The following is a 22,904-nucleotide window of genomic DNA, read 5'->3' on the forward strand; positions in this document are numbered from 1 at the left end:
CCCATCTACCAAGCTTCGTCGCTTTATCTGTCTTTTGTAATGAGTTATCGCACTTTTTCGGTTTTTCGAAATTTTCGATATCGAAAAAGTGGGCGTGGTTATAGTCCGATATCGTTCATTTTAAATAACGATCTGAGATGAGTGCTCAGGAACCTACATACCAAATTTCATCAAGATACCTCAAAATTTACTCAAGTTATCGTGTTAACGGACGGACGGACGGACATGGCTCAATCAAATTTTTTTTCGATCCTGATTATTTTGATATATGGAAGTCTATATCTATCTCGATTCCTTTATATATGTACAACCAACCGTTATCCAATCAAACTTAATATACTCTGTGAGCTCTGCTCAACTGAGTATAAAAAGTAAAAAAAGGTATTAATAAGAATTTTAAAAGGGAGTTGTGGTAGTTGTATATGTGAAGGCGTTTTCGAGATTTCGACCAAAATGTGGACCAGGGTGACCCAGAACATCATCTGTCGGGTACCGCTAATTTATTTATATATGTAATACCACGAACAGTATTCCTGCCATGATTCCAAGGGCTTTCGATTTCGCCCTGCAGAACTTTTTCATTTTCTTCTACTTAAAATGGTAGGTGTCACACCCATTTTACAAAGTTTTTTTCTAAAGTTATATTTTGCGTCAATAAACCAATGCAATTACCATGTTTCATCCCTTTTTTCGTATTTGGCATAGAATTATGGCATTTTCTTCATTTTTCGTAATTTTCGAAATCGAAAAAGTGGGCGTTGTCATAGTGGGATTTCGGCCATTTTTTATACCAATACAAAGTGTGTTCAGATAATTATGTGAACTGAATTTAGTAAAGATATATCGATTTTTGCTCAAGTTATCGTGTTAACGACCGAGCGGAAGGACAGACGATCTACTGTGTATAACAACTGGGCGTGGCTTCAACCGATTTCGCCCTTTTTCACAGAAAACAGTTACCGTCCTAGAATCTAAGCGCCTACCAAATTTCACAAGGATTGGTAAATATTTGTTCGACTTATGGCATTAAATGTATCCTAGACAAATCAAATGAAGAAGGGCGGAGCCACGCCCATTTTGAAATTTTCTTTTGTTTTTGTATTTTGTTCCACCATATCATTACTGGAGTTGAATGTTGACATAATTTACTTATATACTGTAAATATATTAAATTTTTTGTAAAAATTTCACTTTAAAAAAATTTTTTTTTAAAGTGGGCGTGGTCGTTCTGCGATTTTGCTAATTTTTATTAAGCATATATATAGTAATACAAGTAACGTTCCTGCCAAATTTCATCATGATATCTTCAACGACTGCCAAATTACAGCTTGCAAAACTTATAAATTACCTTCTTTTAAAAGTGGGCGGTGCCACGCCCATTGTCCAAAATCTTACTAATTTTTTATTCTGCGTCATAACGTCAACCCATCTACCAAGCTTCGTCGCTTTATCTGTCTTTTGTAATGAGTTATCGCACTTTTTCGGTTTTTCGAAATTTTCGATATCGAAAAAGTGGGCGTGGTTATAGTCCGATATCGTTCATTTTAAATAACGATCTGAGATGAGTGCTCAGGAACCTACATACCAAATTTCATCAAGATACCTCAAAATTTACTCAAGTTATCGTGTTAACGGACGGACGGACGGACATGGCTCAATCAAATTTTTTTTCGATCCTGATTATTTTGATATATGGAAGTCTATATCTATCTCGATTCCTTTATATATGTACAACCAACCGTTATCCAATCAAACTTAATATACTCTGTGAGCTCTGCTCAACTGAGTATAAAAAGTAAAAAAAGGTATTAATAAGAATTTTAAAAGGGAGTTGTGGTAGTTGTATATGTGAAGGCGTTTTCGAGATTTCGACCAAAATGTGGACCAGGGTGACCCAGAACATCATCTGTCGGGTACCGCTAATTTATTTATATATGTAATACCACGAACAGTATTCCTGCCATGATTCCAAGGGCTTTCGATTTCGCCCTGCAGAACTTTTTCATTTTCTTCTACTTAAAATGGTAGGTGTCACACCCATTTTACAAAGTTTTTTTCTAAAGTTATATTTTGCGTCAATAAACCAATGCAATTACCATGTTTCATCCCTTTTTTCGTATTTGGCATAGAATTATGGCATTTTCTTCATTTTTCGTAATTTTCGAAATCGAAAAAGTGGGCGTTGTCATAGTGGGATTTCGGCCATTTTTTATACCAATACAAAGTGTGTTCAGATAATTATGTGAACTGAATTTAGTAAAGATATATCGATTTTTGCTCAAGTTATCGTGTTAACGACCGAGCGGAAGGACAGACGATCTACTGTGTATAACAACTGGGCGTGGCTTCAACCGATTTCGCCCTTTTTCACAGAAAACAGTTATCGTCCTAGAATCTAAGCGCCTACCAAATTTCACAAGGATTGGTAAATATTTGTTCGACTTATGGCATTAAATGTATCCTAGACAAATCAAATGAAGAAGGGCGGAGCCACGCCCATTTTGAAATTTTCTTTTGTTTTTGTATTTTGTTCCACCATATCATTACTGGAGTTGAATGTTGACATAATTTACTTATATACTGTAAATATATTAAATTTTTTGTAAAAATTTCACTTTAAAAAAATTTTTTTTTAAAGTGGGCGTGGTCGTTCTGCGATTTTGCTAATTTTTATTAAGCATATATATAGTAATACAAGTAACGTTCCTGCCAAATTTCATCATGATATCTTCAACGACTGCCAAATTACAGCTTGCAAAACTTATAAATTACCTTCTTTTAAAAGTGGGCGGTGCCACGCCCATTGTCCAAAAGTTTACTTATTTTCTATTCTGCGTCATAAGTTCAACCCACCTACCAAGCTTCATCGCTTTATCCGTCTTTGGTAATGAATTATCGCACTTTTTCGATTTTTCGAAATTTTCGATATCGAAAAAGTGGGCGTGGTTATAGTCCGATATCATTCATTTTAAATAGCGATCTGAGATGAGTGCCCAGGAACCTACATACCAAATTTCGTCAAGATACCTCAAAATTTACTCAAGTTATCGTATTAACGGACGGACGGACGGACGGACATGGCTCAATCAAATTTTTTTTCGATACTGATGATTTTGATATATGGAAGTCTATATCTATCTCGATTCCTTTATACCTGTACAACCAACCGTTATCCACTTATATATAATATACTCTGTGAGCTCTGCTCAACTGAGTATAAAAAATGTACATTTTAATACTCACAGTTACTGAATAGGGCCCCTGGTTATTCCACCATGATGTTGCTCATACGCACCGTCGCACGGGCTATCTAAACATTACCTCTTTCAATTTTCCGCTTATTATTTCAACAGCTTCAACAGTTCATATATTCTTATAAATTTATCTTTTCTTACAGATAAAATTAAAAATCCCTTTGCCACCTGGCGTATCAACAACAACTTTGTTACCGAAACTAATACGCACCAAAGATGTGAAACAGTTACAGGATGGCAGTACGCAGCCGACGAAGCCAAAATTGACGGTAAGATTATGCGCAATGAAATTACTGGCGAGGTTTGTTTTTCGATTTGTTTAAGATATTTTTATTTGTCATCCGCAGAAGTTTATATTCGAATTTTCGGACATGCCCTACAGACGCATGCATTGCGGCCAACATTTCATTTTTCTAACTATCCCTACGGTTACTGTTTTCACACGTACGCTCCATGACGCTATAGGGAGCAACCTACTTTGAGGATACTAATCGCACCAACTTGTTTTTCTGAGTTGTGCAAAATCCTGAAATGCCAGCAACAGCGATAAGTAGTGAGTGAGAAATGTGCTCGCACTGCCCGCTTACAGCCTTTTCACAATTGCTCTTAGAGGGCAGGTACGGAAGCCAGGTATTGAATTTATCAACTGTATGTTTCATAAGCAGCTTTCCGACGACAACGCATCTTGGCTACTACAAGACCGGAAACTTTAACGTTATGGGGAGTTCGTACTTCAAACGGTCCAGAGTTATAGCTGTCGGCTGAATAGCTCGGTGGTTTTTTATGCTGAGGTCTGATATTATCTATGTCCATTATTCAGTATCTTTACATCGTTGAGACTGAACTCTCCAAGGCTTCTACCTTTCTCAATCTGATATTTAAACAAATAATGGTTTAAATATCACGGTGTGCATAGCACTCTAACGTCTTTTCTAAGCTGCAATAGAAGTGTCTTTATCCGTATTTACCTTTTCTTCTTACGCTTCTGCTAGCAGATTCATGGAAGGCATAATACAGTTTAAAAATATTTGTCCTTAATCGGTTTAAACCCGAGTTATTCTGTTACCTGGAGCTATGGACCAGAGAGATAAGGGTGTTAGAGGCGTTGGTTCCACATTGCAATTGAAAAGATGGTTGGTATCATGTAGGGACACATTACAAGCGGAATATACATATGTACATTGGGTATGTCCGCGTTGAATCTTGATATGTAAAAGTTTAACCTATTAATCTGGAGAGGTTGCTTTCCTCAACTGCGAGTTTACGGTATTTGTCTTTAAGAACGGGTTCACCGGGCATTCTCTGCCATACTAGTCCGACGCCTTTTGATGGATGTCTCTGAGGGCCTTTTCATGCTCTTTTTCTTCATTCAGCTGAATTCTTAAGTGCCAAATTTCTTCATAATGCTCGTGAAGATGACTTCTTAAGTCCCTGGAGGCGGGCCCCTTCAATCAGATGTCTGTTAGGATGCCCAGGTTTCTGGGTATTCGGCAGAAACTGTTTTTTCAGCATTTATTTCTCTCCTTTATGAGGTGTATTCCCGCCTCACTGTGTAGATGATGTTCTGGACACATAATAAGGCATCCCGTGGCAGTTTTAAGCGCAGTGTTTCTACAGGCCTGCGGTTTCCTGCCGCGTGTCTTCTTTTATTATTCGGTACGCATTGACTTTATGACATAGCTCATCAATGGATGCGCCGGGACCTGTTGCGATTATCGTGCAGAACACAATGCTAACTTCCAGTGAGGAAGGGAGCTTCGATATGTAAAATTTATCTGGGTTTCGATGTTACGTTCCTGAACTACACCGATGCCTGCCGGCAAACACACAGATAATTTGCGGTTCACCTTTTTTGACTGGGAGGAATTGTGGACCCTTCCAAGTCTTGCAGTAGCGCACTATGATTGATTGTATCAAAGACTTTTGGCTAGTGCTACGAGTACGGTTATATGGTGGGGTTCTTGATTCAGTCCACAATTTGTCTGTGTGTTAATGGCGTTTAGCGTCGTGGTGGTGCTATGTAATTTTCAAAAGCCATGCTGATGATTGGCAAGCCATAGGTTTTGCGTGGAAATAAGGAAGCAGGTCGGCTTCAAGTGTCTTGGCTACTGGCGACAGGAGAGATATTGGACGTTATGAGTATCCCACGTTAGCTGGTTTCCCAGGCTTTAGTAGCGCTACCACCCTCGCCAAAGTAGACAAAGACAGGTTGAAGACGAACGCTAGATATTTTAATCCTTCATGGTTGGACTGGTCCTCCTAGGGGGTAACTATTGGTAGTGTCGGACAGGTCCGCTTTCAATCCCTACGGGTATTGCAGGACAGATCCTCTTTGTTATATCCATTTTGGCAATACCTGCTCATGTACCTACGAACTATAAATACAATGACACTGAAGATAGCACAACGCCGCAACAAGGGATGTAGGAAAATCGTTCCAATATCCACCTTGTCAGAAAATCAACAAAACAAAACAATGCTCGTATAATAAGAAATTTGTATGGAAAAATTAATTTAAAAGCTTTAAAAACCTTTTATATTTTTTATGAATGAAAGCGTAACTAAATATTTTAATTTTGTCTTTTAATTTTACTTCCTTTCTTCTTTTGATCCTTTCGTACCCATAGTTGTCCGGTACATTGGGTTTAACTTCATTAGTTCTTGCCATATTTCTTTTTAACTGACTTAAGTATTTTTTTCCTTTCTACCAACTTAGAAATGCCTAAACACATTAGATCTGACATCGCTGGGTGTTGGTTCGTGCTGTGGCACTGGCATGTACCTAGTTGCTGGTATGGTAGCTAAAAATCTAGCTGGACCTGGTGTGATAATTAGTTTCGCCATTGCCGCGATAGCCAGCATCTTCTCAGGTAATAACACACTTGAATTCATCTAACCATGTTTTTCTTACTAACTTTGTCTGACGGGTTTATGCAGGTGCTTGTTATGCGGAATTCGGTGTACGCGTGCCACATACATCAGGTTCGGCGTATATGTACTCTTATGTGGCGGTGGGAGAGTTTGTAGCGTTTATTATTGGTTGGAATATGATATTGGAATATTTAATAGGTAAGCAATTAAGATTCCTCCCTTTTTTCATAATTAATTCTCTATTTTTATTTTTTTTTCTTTATTCAGGAACAAGTGCCTGTGCGTGTGCTTTAAGTTCTAGTTTTGATTCACTAACCGGTGGGGCAATAGCCAATGCAGTTGGTGATACCATAGGCACCATATTTGGTATGTTACTCGTAAAATAAATAGTATGTGTGTTTTACATTTAGGGGTTTCATGGTAATGCGTAAATACCTCGTTATTTCTTAAATCTCGTAAAAATATGTAAGCATTCACCAGCTTTGGTATTCATGAGTTTCACCTAAAAAATTCAGATATTATCTGTTAATTTAGATAAAGTCAATTTGTGTCCCCACAGCCGACTCAAAGCTTTCGAAAGTGTTCTAGGTCCTGAAAAAGATTTACATAAGTGACTGCATCGAATATGTCAAACGGCACGAGGAAGAGTATCCTCGGGACCTGATCCTCCAATAGACGAATAAGTCTTTCTAGTTTCTTCACCTCTCGCGATCTGGTACTATCACCGAACAAGTCCTCGGCCAATCTGTTTACGACATGGAAGAAACATATAACGCAAATATTGGACGTCCACGTCGATGGTGTTACGCTACCGACTGACAGTCACCCAAAGAAACGTTCGCTTGCAGGCAACACTTGAGGAAAAGGGGATTCAATGGGTGGATAAGCGCAATATATAGCTTTAGAGCTTCCGCAACCCAATTGTCAACCTAACCTACTCGGGGGAAATGCTGTTACAAATATAAATGTGTCATACATATTTAGCCGCGAGGCTCTGGCGACCCCAACTTCCTCATTGAATCGGGCGGGATGACCTAGAAGGTTTAATGTGGTCTTATTAATCGTTCCCGAGATGGTCGGTCTAGTAACTTAATGGTGCTTGTTACCGGAACGTACCGGATCTATATCCGGAAAAAGACCATCAACATCGATAACAAAAACCTTCCTGGAGTGCTTTTATCGTTAATTCAACAACAACAACAACTGGAAAAAGTTAAGAAACGTTGCTTACCACGTATAAAGCAATTGGAGGAAGTTAATGTGTTACGTGTCACCAGTTTGGTCCCCTGCTCTTAAAAATATACACTGGAAAAGGCTGTAGGCCTGCCAAAATTCTGCAATGACCCCTGAACACTATCTGCACAGTGAGGCAACAGATCGCAAAATTAAAGAGCATAACGAAATGCTGAACAAGCAGTTTTAGCTTAGTGGTCAAAAACCTGTACACCCTACCAAACATCTCCTATGATGAGATCCGGCACCTGCCTACACAGTCGTTTGATCTAGACAAGCATAAGGCTGTAGGCAAATTTCACACAGAATCGGTAAACACCTTGGCTAGAACACGCCCGGTGAACACCGTTATCAATATACACTATTCTACCTTTGGAGAAGAAGAAAGCATACTACCAAGAGAAACACGAGTCACCTTGACCCAATTTCGTTGTGGATACTGTAACCGGTTAAACTCTCACTTGTCCAGAATCAACCCCGACATACGTAATGTATGCCCTGCATACGATGTGTTCCCACATGACACCCACCATCTTTTCAATTGTAATGTGGAACCTACGCCTCTAACACCAAATTCCCAGTTGAAACTGGTAGTTTCCTTGGACTCCCGTTAGAGAACTATGTGTATCCCGTAAGCAGTTCTGTCCGTTGCCGAACAAGGATTTAGGTAGGGCGGCGGCTATCCTGCTATTTCTTTGACCTTCGTTGGAGAATATAATTCTAACAACAGAACTAAATTGCTCGCGCACGTCAATAAGGTTCTATAAATCTCTACTGGATTAGAATCATAGACGTTATCGAGTGACGATGAGAGTGTTCGAAACAAAAGTTCTTCGAAAAATGTATAGTCTTGTCCATGATTCCGGCGATAAGCATCGAGGGAGGTATACTGATAAGATGTATGAGCTTTACGCAGATATGTACATAGTACAATGAATAACATCTTAAAGGCTTCGCCGGCTAGATCATGTTATGCGTATGAACGAAGAAGCTCCGGCCCATTAATTATTCCTATCGACAATCACATTTGGAAGCAGAGGAAGTGGGAGAGACCGGTGAAGGGAGACTTAATCTCCCTTGGTGTTCCCAATTGGGGTATCTTATCGCGAAACAGGGGTAGTTGGTGAGCTTCGTTCACTACGGCCAAAATCGCCTGACGGTTAGCCGCAAATTAATGATGACAATTATCGCAGTGCATTCACTGATCACCCTCTTCAAAGGATTTGCAGCCGTTAAGCCTCTGGCTACTTGAGCTTCTGCATTGAAGAGGACAAAGGTTTCGATATCTCATTCGTCTGTTAAAAACGTTCTGGTAGCGTTCGGATCCGGTAGGCGCTGAAAGTGAAAAATACCTCAATGAAGCAATTTTCTGTCTTGATGGAGGCCTTATATGGTTTTCGCACTTGAATCGCTTGTGTTAGTCCCTCTATTTTCACATTGCGACCTTTATGGCGAACGTCTGCACGGCATAACAAAGGCGGAACTTTCACTGACTATTTAAGACGTGTGTTGGAGTGATAAGGCAACGAGCTCTCTGGGACTCTCAGAAAGCTATGCGAGTCAACCTAGAATGCAACTACTCCTACTTTTCGGTTCTGAAGAAGCAAAACATATCCTTTTTTGTGAATTAAATAAAAATGTATTGAGAGTTTTACGCAGTTTACGTAACATCTTTACACGTAAACCGATCACACTATTTAAAATAAATTAGCTTTTGTTTAGTTGTAAAAATCTAACCTAAACAGCCTTTCTGTTTATTTATAACGCAATAGGCAAACCGCCTGATTTTATAGCTTTCGGCATAGCGTTGATTATGACTTGCATTTTGGCATTAGGTGCAAGTAAATCGGTGATATTTAATCATACTTTGAATGCCATTAATCTTGCGACTTGGGTATTTGTTATGTCAGCAGGTTTATTTTATGTGGACTCCAGTACATGGACAGAGCATCAAGGCTTCCTGCCATATGGTTGGAGTGGTGTAAGTTATGCGAGTATCAAGGTTTTTTTGAATATGTAATCTCGAACTGCTCTACTCGTAATTTCAGGTGTTCTCGGGAGCTGCAACCTGCTTCTATGCTTTTATAGGATTCGATATAATTGCCACCACTGGTGAGGAAGCACACAATCCTCAAAAGAGCATACCAAAAGCAATTGTTGGTTCACTAGTGATTGTTTTGATGGCGTATGTCAGCATTAGTTTAGTATTAACATTAGTTGGTGAGTTCAATTATGGCATATTATGCTATAAGTAACAGCATTTAATTAATCTTAAATTGTCTTGCAGTACCTTTTGATCACATTAGTGCTGGAGCGGCGGTAGTACAAATGTGGTCATATGTTGGTGCGCCCAAATGTCGTGCCATTGTTGCTGTAGGCGCAACAGCTGGACTCTCTGTGGCTATGTTCGGTTCCATGTTTCCAATGCCACGTGTGATATATGCAATGGCACAAGATGGACTCATATTCAGGTAGTTACTTTCAGCTTTCATTACTTGATATTTCTAGGAATTACCTCATTTATTTATTAATTCAAACAATTAGACAACTCTCTCATCTCTGGCAGCGTACTAATGTACCCGGCTTAGCGACTATTGGTAGCGGTATTGCAGCGGCGCTGGTTGCATTAACGGTACGACTTGAAATCCTTGTCGAAATGATGTCCATTGGCACACTACTCGCTTACACGCTAGTCTCTACATGTGTGCTCGTATTACGCTATCAACCACATAGCACATCATTAGTTGAATTACTGCCAGCGCAAATGCGTACACCGCTTGCGCCGGGCACTGCAACGGATCCAAGTGCTACCACTGCTGAGGTGATGCCTTCAACTAAATTAACAATAAAACGTGTCACACGTGGCATGTCCGATTCAGATGATTCATTTATTGATGAGAGTCCAGAAGGTTATCTTGGCCGTGATGATCAGTTTCTTGTATCCGATAAATCGGAAAATAAGTTTTATGGCAGCGTGCATGGCGCACCAACAGGACCAACTGGACAAGCGACCGCCTTTGATACTATGGGTCTTAATTTTGTATCACGCAAAATACATGACTATGCGTATCTGTGCCCAGGATTTTTTCCGTGGATCAATCCTGGTCAGGCGACAGCGGAAAGTGGTAAGTAAACGACGAGATTCAAACATGAGCTCTTTGTTTTTCGAATGTTTTCAAAATGCAAAATTAGATTATTGAACCTCCGCAAATTCTTAATATATTCTGTACTCTGTAAGAAAAACAGAGCAGTTTTCTATATATGAGGTCATATAACACCTATCCCATATTTTTTCAACTGACTCATCGGGACCTGCAAAAGTATATTTGTGCTACCCAAAATTTTCCGAGAAACCGTTTGTTGGCACTGCTGAGATCGACTAATTTTGATAGTATGGACTGAAGTTAGAAAACAGGTGAAAAAAGCATTGATCCCCGGAAACCACCTACGGCTTTTCTATATTTAGGGCCTAATTAAGTAAAACGTCACGCACCGCAACGAGCCACTCGTGTGAATCAAAAAAAATACTTGGCCCGATCTACATACCTCGGAAGACATTTAGATCGAGCCTACCTTTCAATTTGCGTCGGGCTTCTTTTTAATTTTTCTATCATTTCGATGGCAGAAATACGCTAAGTGTTTGCAACATGACTGACGAGGGGCGACCCCGCTTAGAAAAACTTTTTTTCTAATTGAAAAACCTGTTTTCTAAATTGTCGGTCTTGCTTTGCGACGGTCCTAGGACCTTCGTATAAGAGCATTTACTGTTGTTGTTGTTGTAGCAATGCTTCGCCCCATCCAATAGGTCATCAATGTCCTCTAAGGCGAGTTCAAGGAAACTTGCTGTTTCAACAGGGGTGGACGATAATGAGAGGCGTGTTAGAGGCGTTGGTTCCACAATGACAATTTTTTCCAGTTCCAGGATGACAATTTGTGGGAGGGACGTAACAAATTAAATTGGGTTGAACTGAAATGACAGCCCTTGGTCAGGAAAAATGCCGAGTCGCTCCGGTACATAGAACCGGCTGCCTTGGGAAGCGAAGAGCATTCACTCATTTCAGTGGACGACAGTGGACATGATTGACTTGTGAGATATTTGGATGGTGTTGTTGTTTTAGCGATAAAGACACTCCCATAAGGTTTTGGGGAGTGTTATCCATGTTGATGGCCCTTTGCTGGATATAGATCCGGTAAGTTCGGGTAAGAAGCTCCATTAAGGTACAAGCTCGACTATCTCGGGAACGATTTAATATGGCCACATTATGCCTTCAAATCCATCTCGCCCTCTACCCCTTAGTTCCATGAAGAGTTTGGAGTCGCCAGAGCCTCACCTACTAGGGAAACAGGACTAATTACGTTGGAGAAGCTATAAATTGCGCTGGCAACCCCTTGAAAGGGTCGCGCTACACAACCCTTTGAATAATGTGGGTATTTTACTCGCCTCCTACTACAGGCATACCTACCGCGGGTATATTCTAAGCCCCCTAACCCTCGGGGGTCAAATATTTGGTGTTATATAGCAGTGAATATTACTGCGAGTGACTGTCACCCAAATTGTCACGACGTCATACAAGGCAACAAACAGGACTATCAGATACCGTTATGATATTGTTACCTGCCTAACACCAGAAATATATATACTATTGATTTGTCGTCTTATAGTTTAGAATATGCCACTGAACAATTCTGGGTACCAAATCTACATAAAGTCAAAAACGTTCGCGAAGTTTAAGCGTTATTTTGGTTCTAAGCGATATTCTAATTTTGCTAGCGTTTACTATTTGTAGTTACAAAAATTCCTTATAAATTACTTATCGTCGATTGAGTGGAAGATCAGAGTATTTCGGCTGCCTTTTCAAAAACGCCTCATTTCTGAGTATCTTTTAGAAATGGCTAATCTTGTAAAGGCCCTACCTGAGATCTGAGAATTTTGTTGAAATCCGCCCTATTCGAGGATTTGGTATGAAAACGCCCTATTGGCTGAAAACGTCTTCGCTCAGACTTTGTTTTGAAGAATATCCTATCACAGCTCAAAAGGTTTTTAAAGAGCCACCCTTAACGAAATTCTCAGAAAAGGCGCCACCAAAAACAAAGTATAGGTAGAGCGTTTTTCAATATTTTGCTGAGCTATGACGTTTAGGTTAATATTCCACTCAGCCGATGATATTATGCACGACATTTTTTCATTAGGTTTAGGTTAATATTCCACTCAGCCGATGATATTATGCACGACATTTTTTCATTATATCCTCAACATTGTTGCTTTCATTTATAATATATATTAACTCAAAACAGGCATGTATGTCACGAGACTTGTTGGAATCATGTTCGGTCTCATATTCTTCTTGGATCTGTTTGCGGCCATTGGCTGGTCTGGTGGCTTCGCCGCACTGATTTATTTCATTTTGTTTATTGGGATATTTGTGATACTATTAGTTATTTCAAGACAACCACAAAATAGGTAAATATTTATTACAGTTATTTCATTTTATTAGCACTTTCGCTATCATATGCAATTATTTCTAAAATTGTTTTTAATTCATTTTATTTTAGATATGCGCTTGCATTTCTTACGCCTGGACTTCCATTTATACCAGCAATCGCCATAACAGTTAATATTTATTTAATATTTAAATTAAGTATACTCACATTAGTTAGGTTCACAATCTGGATGACATTGGGCTTCATCATGTACTTCTACTACGGTATAACGCATAGTACACTCGAACAGGCGACTGATGAAATGGAACTGCATGTCGATAAAGATTATGTAAGTTTAATTTAATAATGAAAAATCAAATGTGAATGTAGGATACATTTTATACCCAGTTGTAGTTGTAATGAAGGTAATGGGTTAAGCAAATTCATAAAGATATTTACATATTGTAACGAATTTTGGGCAATTCCGCTTATTTGAAACCTTCTACTAATGTTCGAATCGCTGAACTGTCGAATAAATAACTCCAATATTCCGTATTGCAAACTGGTCTTTATTAAGACTAATTTGAGAGTAGAACTGCACAGTTATACTTCACAACTAATAGCGTGTTTAAATCAAACTGACTACTTATTACTCAGCTTGCGCTGCTTTTATACTCTCAGTTTCCTCGTTCATCCATTTCTCCAAAAGTCTAGTAATTTCGCGAGCTTCATGCTTGGTTACCAGCCATATACATGTATATTTGTAGTTTGTAGCCATATGCGTTTGTATGTATGAGTAACTACTTCGGCTGATGACTAAATATTTGTATGTGTGAGATGAGATATCTCTTCGTCGCCTTCTACATAAGAGTGGGTGCTTTATTGTTGTTGTGCATTTATTTAGTAGCAGCTTAGCGATGCCAATATTCGTCACAATATATTGACACTATTCAAAAATGTATCGGTCCGTCCATTAGCGTGAAAGTTAATTTCGTTATCGAAATCTTCGAAAATTGTGGAATTGTTCTTAATTTCGACAAGAAAGTTTAGAAAAATTAGGGATATTTTCAGAATCCTGAAATCGATGACATGGGTATCAAACCAAATATGCTGGCAGGTTCTTTAGTGTCAGGTGGATTTCCTATTCATATGAGTGTTTCCAACGTTACGGACGTTCCATCCTGGTACATTGGATCAGATAGAAAATTTTATTTTGTTATGGACGGCATTAAAAAACGTATTTTCAACACAATTTCAAATATTTCACACAAATCATACACTGCTACTTTACGGGGACCTAAAGTGGTTGTTCGAACGTTCCGAAAGCGTACCTCACATATAGGTGACATTGTATTTGTTTAGAGCTTGCGAATTAAAAAAAATTTAAAGTTCGAAAATAAGTTTTTCTGGATGAATTTTGTTATCAAAGAAATAATAGTTTGGCTCCCTGTATTTTAGAAGGGTATATAATGTAAATCAATTATATGGATGATTTGTTGATTATTAGCCAAAAAACTGTTTTTGTAACTGAGTATATAATGAACAGGCAGACGGGTTGGGGTCAAAATTCTGCTTTTTTGGAAATTCTGCTTTTTTGGAAATTCTGCATTCATAATTCCGGAAGTCGAAACACCGTAAATCAATATTATGGAAGTCAATATTCTGGAAAAAGCCGATCCAACACCGGCTGCGCCATGCACAGTAATTCTGCGTAGAACACCTTTCTGCATAGGCGGCCTTCGGCCGCGCTTATAAAAAATAACCCTGGGCTACGCCATGCCACGGTGATGTCCTTCTGCGTAGGCGACCTTCGGTCGCACTTTAAAAAAATAACCCTTAGCCGATCCAACACCGGCTACGCCATGCCATGATTCCGGAATTTTGACTTCCAGAATTTTGTCGACCAGAATTTTGATTTTAGAATTTTGCCCGTTTCCCCAGGCAGACTACCTAGCCAAGTAGGGTTTTAAACAGCATTCTATGGTCCAGGGCCCTTTTGTGGACTCACAAAGGCACGCACTGGAGAAAAACTAAGGAACTGGAAAACAAAGCAGTTCAGACGGCACTGGATTGAATGCCCAGGGCAAAGACAGGCTAAATTGTTTATATTCCCAGCAACCAGAGTATCAGCCAAACTCATTAATATAAGAGGGGAAGACATACAAGCTTTCGCTGGATACCATACGGGACACTAGTCTACGATATCACTTAAATAAGTTAAATCTGACCTATGCACAAATCTGTCGCTTTTGTGAGCTGTGAATGCGGCGCTCCGGCAGAGACTCACATCGAGGTGGCGTGACTCTTAATCCCTTCGTGATATAGAGTAAAAAATCTGAAGAGATACTCAAATACATTAAAAGTCTACACATAAACTTATAGGCTGAAACGTCAAGCACAATAAATCTAAATAAGGCCGCAGTGCATTAAGGCCTAATAATAGTAAGGTTAATGAGCTGAATATATTTGGCTAAACGTTAATATCTTCTACATATATCAATCAACTAGTTGGACCAATATTTTGTGTCGTAGAAGGCGACGTATGCAAGTTTCCATTGACATCTATAAAATTATCCAAGGCAAAACTTGATTTTTTGCACTTGGTTGATGCTTTTACGAAATCCGGCATATCCTAACCTTCTTTGGTGGTATTTGCTAACATGTGGACCCGCCAAACCACAAAATACGTGTGACTCACAACTGCGTATATCATTTCCAAATGAACAACGTTAAACTATAGTTAATTTTATAGTTTAAGTCCACACTAAAAAAACAGGCCTAAAGGTTTTCAATATTTGTTTATCTTGCACATTACAGAGTAAAAATGTTGAAGAAAAAGCGGTATGGGATCAACCGAAATTCATGAATCAAAGCAATGAGCCTGTGTGGGCTACAAAAGATACGCGACCAAAACATACAGCAACAACAAGTGAGTGAAGTAGTACAACTCGTTCTACCATAACTAACACAAATTTACTTGTTTAAAATTTCAGAACGCGCCACAAATAATTCCAAATCAACTGAAAGCAATTCCAAAAATCAACAACAAACAAAAAATTCCTCTTATTCAAGAAATACAACAGCGAATTCCACAACACAATCAAACGATGGAAAATTCACAATGTTCATTGATGAAACGCAATTTCCAACGTGGGATGATTAAAAGTAACTGATAAAAGTAAAAACAAAACGTATTTAAACAAACACTACTCCACACACATAACGTTAAATAAGAGAGAAAGACATAGTTTTCAATAAATAAACAAGGACAAATGCACTAACAAAATGTATTATACACACAAAATCAGAAAATAGTAAATACGACTAGATACGCAAGAAAAGAAATTTAAAAATTACCATTGGAATATTAAAATTATATTATAGTTAAATTTTAGTAAACAATTAATAACAAAATGTGAACGCGAGTTTACGGTTTAATTGAAAAATAATTTTATTGTGATTAATTATTTAAGTTCGTATCGAAAGGACTTTAATAACATGTAAATAGCCAACTATTAAATTAAAAATAACAGAAAGAAATATATATATGTATTCAAAATTATATAAATACATATAGAATTTATGTAAAAATATACAAATTAACACGTTTAGTGCGTATAGCAAAGATACAAATATACATAATACATATACAAAAGAGATAAAAAAAACATTTCCCACTATTGCTATTATTAATATTAAAAATATTCATTGTAATTATAGTTATTAATATTTGAATATATTAAATACATATATACATATATAAATAACGTTTGCGAAGCTAGTTATACATCATAAATATTTATTAATAATACACACATGTACTTAAACAAATATAATATGTATATTATACATATATAAATATGTATATAACAAATATACACATTAAACTATTGGCTATTTAAAATTCTTACTTAATTTAAATACAAAATAATCAGAAAAGAAATGAGATGTATAAATTTAAAAAAATTTACATTTTTCCTGATAAATTTATTTAAAAAAAAAGGATTTTATTCATACATAAAAAAATCATTGTACGTACATACATAAATACTGGCGCGAAAAGTCGAACGCCAAAGTATGGCTTAGCCACGAAATTGAAAATGTTGTATGAACATTAGGCTGTTCCTAAATTCGTGTAATGATGATTTTCGTGTTTATATTAATGATTTTGGGAATAATGATCTATGTAGTTCATATCTTTTTTTTTTTTTTGAAATTTGGTTTAATGGAGGGGACTATATTAAAGGTCCCATATTCCAGGTTATTATCAATATTATATGTTGTTTAATTAATGGATGAAATTTCCAATGTTGTATAGACGCACGTTGAGCTCCACCAGTACACAATGGTAATACCAATTCGGCCAGAACCATGTGTAGCAGCTTGCTATTAGTATTTGACTATCCGTGATTTGTAAAATGGTATTTAAATGGCACCACGCCAGGTTATATTCAAATAGTCTTCGTTTTTAGTGTTATATATTTATTTTTTTTTAAGATGTAATTTCAAAGAGGCCAGAACCACGTGTAGCAGCTTGCGAATGGATGTCAATTTTTGTAATTGTTCCCAAATTCAATTGAGATTGGTATTTCGATGGCCCTCGCCAGGTTATATTCAATTTGTCAATTAATTAATTAATGTTCACAGAAAGTGATTCTAAAATTTTTGCAATCAAAATTGCAATTTAATGTTCATAGATATGCACAGATTGCATAGCTTTTAAAACGAGCTGCTTATTCAGCATAAAATTATAATCCGTAATTTGTTCCGTTATAATTCCGAGAATTTCCAGTATATGGCCTGTTGCCATGTGCTCAACATTTTCCCGTTACGACAGTTATACGTAAATCGAGTTGGTATTATGTGGCCCACGCCAGATTATCAATTCCAATTTTTCAATATGTTTTCACTTATACTTTCACTGATTCCTGTTGGGAGTGCACAACCCCTATCTGACACCAGATCAGTGAAGCACTGCATCTCCCAACTCCGCCGAAAAGCCAGAAGGCAGCACTAAGCCAACCTTGAGGCATATTAACTTTTCGGTTCAACTAAAAAAGCCCGACAAATTACAGCTGAGCCGAGGATGAACCGCACGACCACTTTGACTGAACGACTAGAACGGAATGATGCACTAATTATGTTCAATTATTTTGAAGCATTCTGCTAGTTCATATCTTTAAGTTATATAATTATCATACGACAGATCAGTGGACGAGCGCTCTATTTCATATTTTGTTTACAAAACGTTCTCTCTGAGCAAAATGGTTGAAGAACGCGCGTTTGAAGAGCCTATCTCAAAAACTTATTTTAATTAGAAGCAGCTAAAGAGCAGATCGATACGAAAACGTTGACAGTTATCTATTTATTTGAAGACTCTAAATCTGGCTGAAAAACACCCTTTCTCAACATTCGAAAATATATTGCCTCGAATTTTTAAACAAATAATGCGAATAAATCTGAAATAGGGTGTGTTCTTCAATCAAATATGTACGACAAGGCGTTCTTCAAAATTTTGCTGAGGTAGGACGCTTGCGAAACGTCAGAAGTGTTATGGAAATATTCCACGCGCCAGCGCTACGCTTTTTTATTTTTTTATAAAATTATTATAAGTTATGTGTCACTTATGTTTCTCATTTCTTATAATTTGTTTTGGAAATGCCTGATATTTTAGATCTGTAAAACTAATGATAACCTCACACAAACAAACTGTTGTTGGCCTGGGTTCCTGGCCACCGGGGAGTGGAGGGCAATGAGCAAGCGGACAGCCTGGCAAAGGAGGCAGCAATGACACGACCTATTGGTCCTGAGCCGTTCCTGCCAGTAGGCCCGCAGGAAATCAGAGGGCATCTACTATTAGAAGAAAGGGATAAGAGGGAAGAACACTGGCGCAATATGCCAGGCTTGAGGCAATCTAAGTTACTGCTGGGGGGCTACAACACAACTCGATATAGAGCATTAATGGGTCTGTCGAAAGATAACCTGAGGATCCTAACAGCTATTCTTACAGGGCACTGCAGACTGAACAGCCACATGCAGAAGCTGGGCATCCTATCGAACAACACATGCCGATTTTGTGATCGATCAGCGGAGACGGCGGAACATATACTCCTGGAATGTGACGCAATCTCAAGACGTAGGGCTAAGTTTTTGGGCTCACCATGGCCAGAGCACTCTCACATCAACTCCCTCAAGCCAGGTGAACTGCTAGGGTTCATCAGAGAAGTCGGCTTGGATGAGGTGCTGTGAAGCAGTTGAGGGCACAATAGACCAATGGTCGCAGTGCGATCCTCAATTAATTATCTATCTATCTATCTAATGATAACCTCACCACTAAATGGTAAAAAAAACTTGTTCAGGTATCCATCCGTAAAAGTGATAAATCAAACAAACTCTGTTACCAAATTTTTTTAATCATTTCATTTTAAATACTGCCTCTAAGCACTTGATAAGGATCTATCGTTCAACTATATGGTTGGCTCATCTGTACAAAAACAAAATATGTTAGTTCAGATTGTCAAAATCTACGTGTTGGTGTTATGCGAATGGAATGGAAACATAAAACTTGGCAGTTTTTGTGTGCAGTAAGAAAATGTTTGCAATGTGTTGGTTTCATTTTGCGTTTGTCATCTCCTTATGACAATCCCATCGACCATGCAATGACAAAAATAAAATCAGCTGATGAGATGACCCAACCATATAATTGAGCCATGTAAGGATCCAAACATTTTACGAGACTCGGAATAAATCAGAGATATGTACAAGGTGATGGCAAAGCGAATTCAAGCCAATTCGTCGTGCAGTTGAATGTCAAGTCAATCTTTTTACCAAGGCTTTGCTTAGAAATTATCAAGTAGCAGTCAGCTGTTGGGATAATACCACCCAAGGCGAATCTATACTAGGTGGTGGCAAAGTGAATTCAATCAATCCGCCGTGCAGATGGCCGTGCAGATGAATGTCAAGTCAAAAGAAAATTTTCAATTTTACAAGACTTTGTATGGAAAAATATCAAGAAGAATCAATCAGCTGATGGGATTGAACTGAATTCGCCTTGATACCACTTTGTACTGAATTCGCCTTGGATATGTATGTATTTTTGTATCAAGGCGAATTCACTACCACGTGCGAATTCAGTAGAACAGCTGATTGCTTCTTCTTGATTGTTTTCCATACAACGCCTTGTACTACACAGTTCAGTCAGTTAATTGAAATCAATGAAATTTTTCTTTTGACTTGACATTCTTCTGCACGGAGAATTGGTTGAATTCACTTTGCCACCACCTGGTATGGATTCGCCTTGTTTTTGTATTAATAAAACTTGATAAACTTAAAGTTTTTTAACGGCAGAGTTGTATATTTATTAAAAATTATTTAACTTAAGGTTGTCACTGTTAGTCTGACAAATTTTCCACATTAATTTTTTATTACTATTTCTTTATTCCGAACGATAGGAAACGTCCGGGCAAATGGTAATTTAATGAATTTAAAGTAAAATTTGCAAATCTTTATGTAATCGAAAGGAAAAATTGCGTCTGTCTGGAAAGCTCAAAATCATGATGAAATGAATATTCAGGTGTTCTCATCCCGTTGACGTTTTCCCTTATTCTGACAAGTTCGGCATGCATATTTTAGGGGGTTTTCTATCACAGAGAACTTCCTTTGAGTTCTACTACGATCGGAGTAGATTTACTATACGTTTAGAAATATAAGAACTATCGTAGCCGCTACTAGAATTGTTTAGCCAAAAATATTAACGTAACTTTGTGTTTTCCAAAAGAATATAGAAAAAAATTTGCAGAAAACTAATTTTTTGAGGAAATTTGTACGAAAAATGAAGCAATCAAAATTTAATATTTTTTTAATTAAATACTGGATAATAGAGCTACCGAAAAAGTGAGGTTATGTTGTTGACAATACCTTTGTAATTACACCATGGCTCAAAATTATCTTTTTAAATTTCATAATGCTATTTGAATCATTGTGGATAAAACAAGTGTGATATCTTATCCGTCAACTGCCTGACAGGATGCTCAAGATGGCTACTTTTTAGCGTTTTGGCAGCTTTTTGACAGGATGTTCAATATGGCGGCACATGGGGCCAGCTATCTTCAGCGGTTGATAGAAAGAGATGTAGAATGAGACCATGATAGTCAACTAAAATCAGGTGATCGGTTGTATTTGTAATTTTGACGTATATTAAGAAATTATCACAGTCGTCTTATCCACAATGATTCGAATGACTACAATCGCCAATAAAACCAAAAATCGATAATATAATAGTGTCATTGATTGTTTTTCAGGTGATTTATTATGTAACTCGAATTGAATAAAATTTCTTTGGGACTTGAAAAAAATGCATGTGTTTCAACAGCATTTCCTTTCGAATCGAGTTACATACATATGTCTCTGAATTATGTATATTTTATGATATTCTTTAGAGCAATTTATGACCTAAACTAGAAAATTTCTCATCATATTTTATTTTTTTAAATATTTTCGAATCGTAAGGAACATACCAATGAATACACATGTGTACATATTCATAAATGTGAACGTGCCACGTACTAAAAGCTATAAATTGATAAGAATTATTTCTTAACAAATAATACATTTTCTTAATTAAATATGTAAATTTTAATGCATTTTTCTATGTACAGTTATACTATTTCATATACATACATCTTTCATTATTGTGTTAAATCATTGCTGTGTCTTTTCTTAAGCGAAACTTTTTTATAACTAATCAAAAATATTCTAACTGTTATACTTGTTAACAATTTTGTGCATCATTTGAATTATTGTCATAGCTAACAATTACAACAACAAAGAAAATAATGTTAAAATAATTATATTGATCAAAACAAGTTGCAAATTTAAAAAATAATAATTGTTATCAAACATTAACGCAAACAATGCAACTCACACCAAAGAAAGAAAACAAATTAAATACCAAAGAAATATATAATAAAAATACTTAATAACAGATATGGAACGACAATGAATAATAAATTTGTAAATTACAAATAAATTTAATAGAAGTAAATTAATACAATAATATAAAAATAATTAAAAACAAAAAAATTGGTTTGTTTGACCTCAAAAATACCTCCTTTTTATTAACAAACAATTTAGATACAATATAAATCATAATTTTGTCTTTCACTACCATAACTATGTGTGGTAATAGAAAAGTATTAAAACTACCAAGAAAGGCAATAAAAGCAGCAAGCAAAATATGTAGTACTTATATACATTACTATGAGAAAGCCATGCAAGCTTAATTTATAAATACTTTATTTTATTTACAAGCCATTACTTCATTCCTGGATTAATTTATTTATGGTAACACAAAAATTACTACTTATCTAAATTAAAAAAAAAAATATATGTATACTAAGGTGGGTCGAATGCTCTAAATTCATATTTGTAAAGCCAGGTTCAGCAATAAAAATCAGAATTCGTTCTAAAAGCATGCGTTGTATACAAAATTTTTTCTGTTATAAAACTTTCACTGAAAATGCATGTAGCGGCGCCACGCAAGTTGTTTTAGTATGTTCTGTTTTATTTATGTCTAGTAATACACTCTGCAATACAAATTTTATTTTTCTTTGGTTAATATGAAAATTCGATCCATCTTTTGTGTATACATATGTACATTTGTATAGATAGCGTTTACATAACTAATTTAATATTTCACTTTGGAATATTTTTTGTTAACCGCCGAGAAAAATACACCATTTAGTATTCCACTTCCGCATAGTTATGTTAAACATTTAAAAAAGCTATAAGAAAATCACATTAGCCTATAAGCAGAATCTAAATTGCATACATTTTTAATACATATTTTAATTTTTATTTTTATGTTTAGCACTTTTTAAGTCTTATCAAACTTTTATATGCAAACATTAACATACATAAATTTCTTTTGGGGTAATTGAAACACAATTTCATAACTGATCAAAGCCAATGGGTCAGCTTTGATCTATGGAACTGTGCGCATATACAAAAATTGTTGAAATAAATTTTGTTAAAATCAAGTTATGTGCATATAAAAATCAAATTATAGTGCTAAAATTTAAGTACATACTTATATATATTTATTATACTTTTTTTAAGGAAATAAGT

At 36.7% G+C, this 22,904-nt stretch overlaps 1 protein-coding gene across 6 annotated transcripts in view; it reads left to right on the top strand.

The window, feature by feature from the left end:
* The window catches only part of LOC137249331 (solute carrier family 7 member 14), a 239,002-nt gene extending 222,718 nt beyond the window's left edge, over positions 1 to 16,284 (top strand). For 5 of the 6 annotated variants that reach the window (XM_067780697.1, XM_067780696.1, XM_067780694.1 and 2 more), the window contains 12 exons: positions 3,398 to 3,523; positions 5,971 to 6,124; positions 6,192 to 6,323; positions 6,393 to 6,491; positions 9,131 to 9,339; positions 9,407 to 9,578; positions 9,646 to 9,829; positions 9,903 to 10,483; positions 12,654 to 12,819; positions 12,912 to 13,128; positions 15,597 to 15,708; positions 15,773 to 16,284. In XM_067780697.1, coding sequence (XP_067636798.1) covers positions 6,031 to 6,124; positions 6,192 to 6,323; positions 6,393 to 6,491; positions 9,131 to 9,339; positions 9,407 to 9,578; positions 9,646 to 9,829; positions 9,903 to 10,483; positions 12,654 to 12,819; positions 12,912 to 13,128; positions 15,597 to 15,708; positions 15,773 to 15,942 — 2,136 coding nt within the window. In that variant the 5' untranslated portion in view covers positions 3,398 to 3,523; positions 5,971 to 6,030 and the 3' untranslated portion in view covers positions 15,943 to 16,284. Of the gene's footprint in view, positions 1 to 3,397; positions 3,524 to 3,601; positions 3,872 to 5,970; positions 6,125 to 6,191; positions 6,324 to 6,392; positions 6,492 to 9,130; positions 9,340 to 9,406; positions 9,579 to 9,645; positions 9,830 to 9,902; positions 10,484 to 12,653; positions 12,820 to 12,911; positions 13,129 to 15,596; positions 15,709 to 15,772 lie in introns of all 6 variants that reach the window. The other variant, XM_067780699.1, reaches the window with a different exon arrangement.
* Positions 16,285 to 22,904: the final 6,620 nt, after the last annotated feature.

Source organism: Eurosta solidaginis, chromosome 4 (genome assembly GCF_040869045.1).
Source record: "Eurosta solidaginis isolate ZX-2024a chromosome 4, ASM4086904v1, whole genome shotgun sequence".
In the NCBI taxonomy this organism is placed as follows: domain Eukaryota; kingdom Metazoa; phylum Arthropoda; class Insecta; order Diptera; family Tephritidae; genus Eurosta; species Eurosta solidaginis.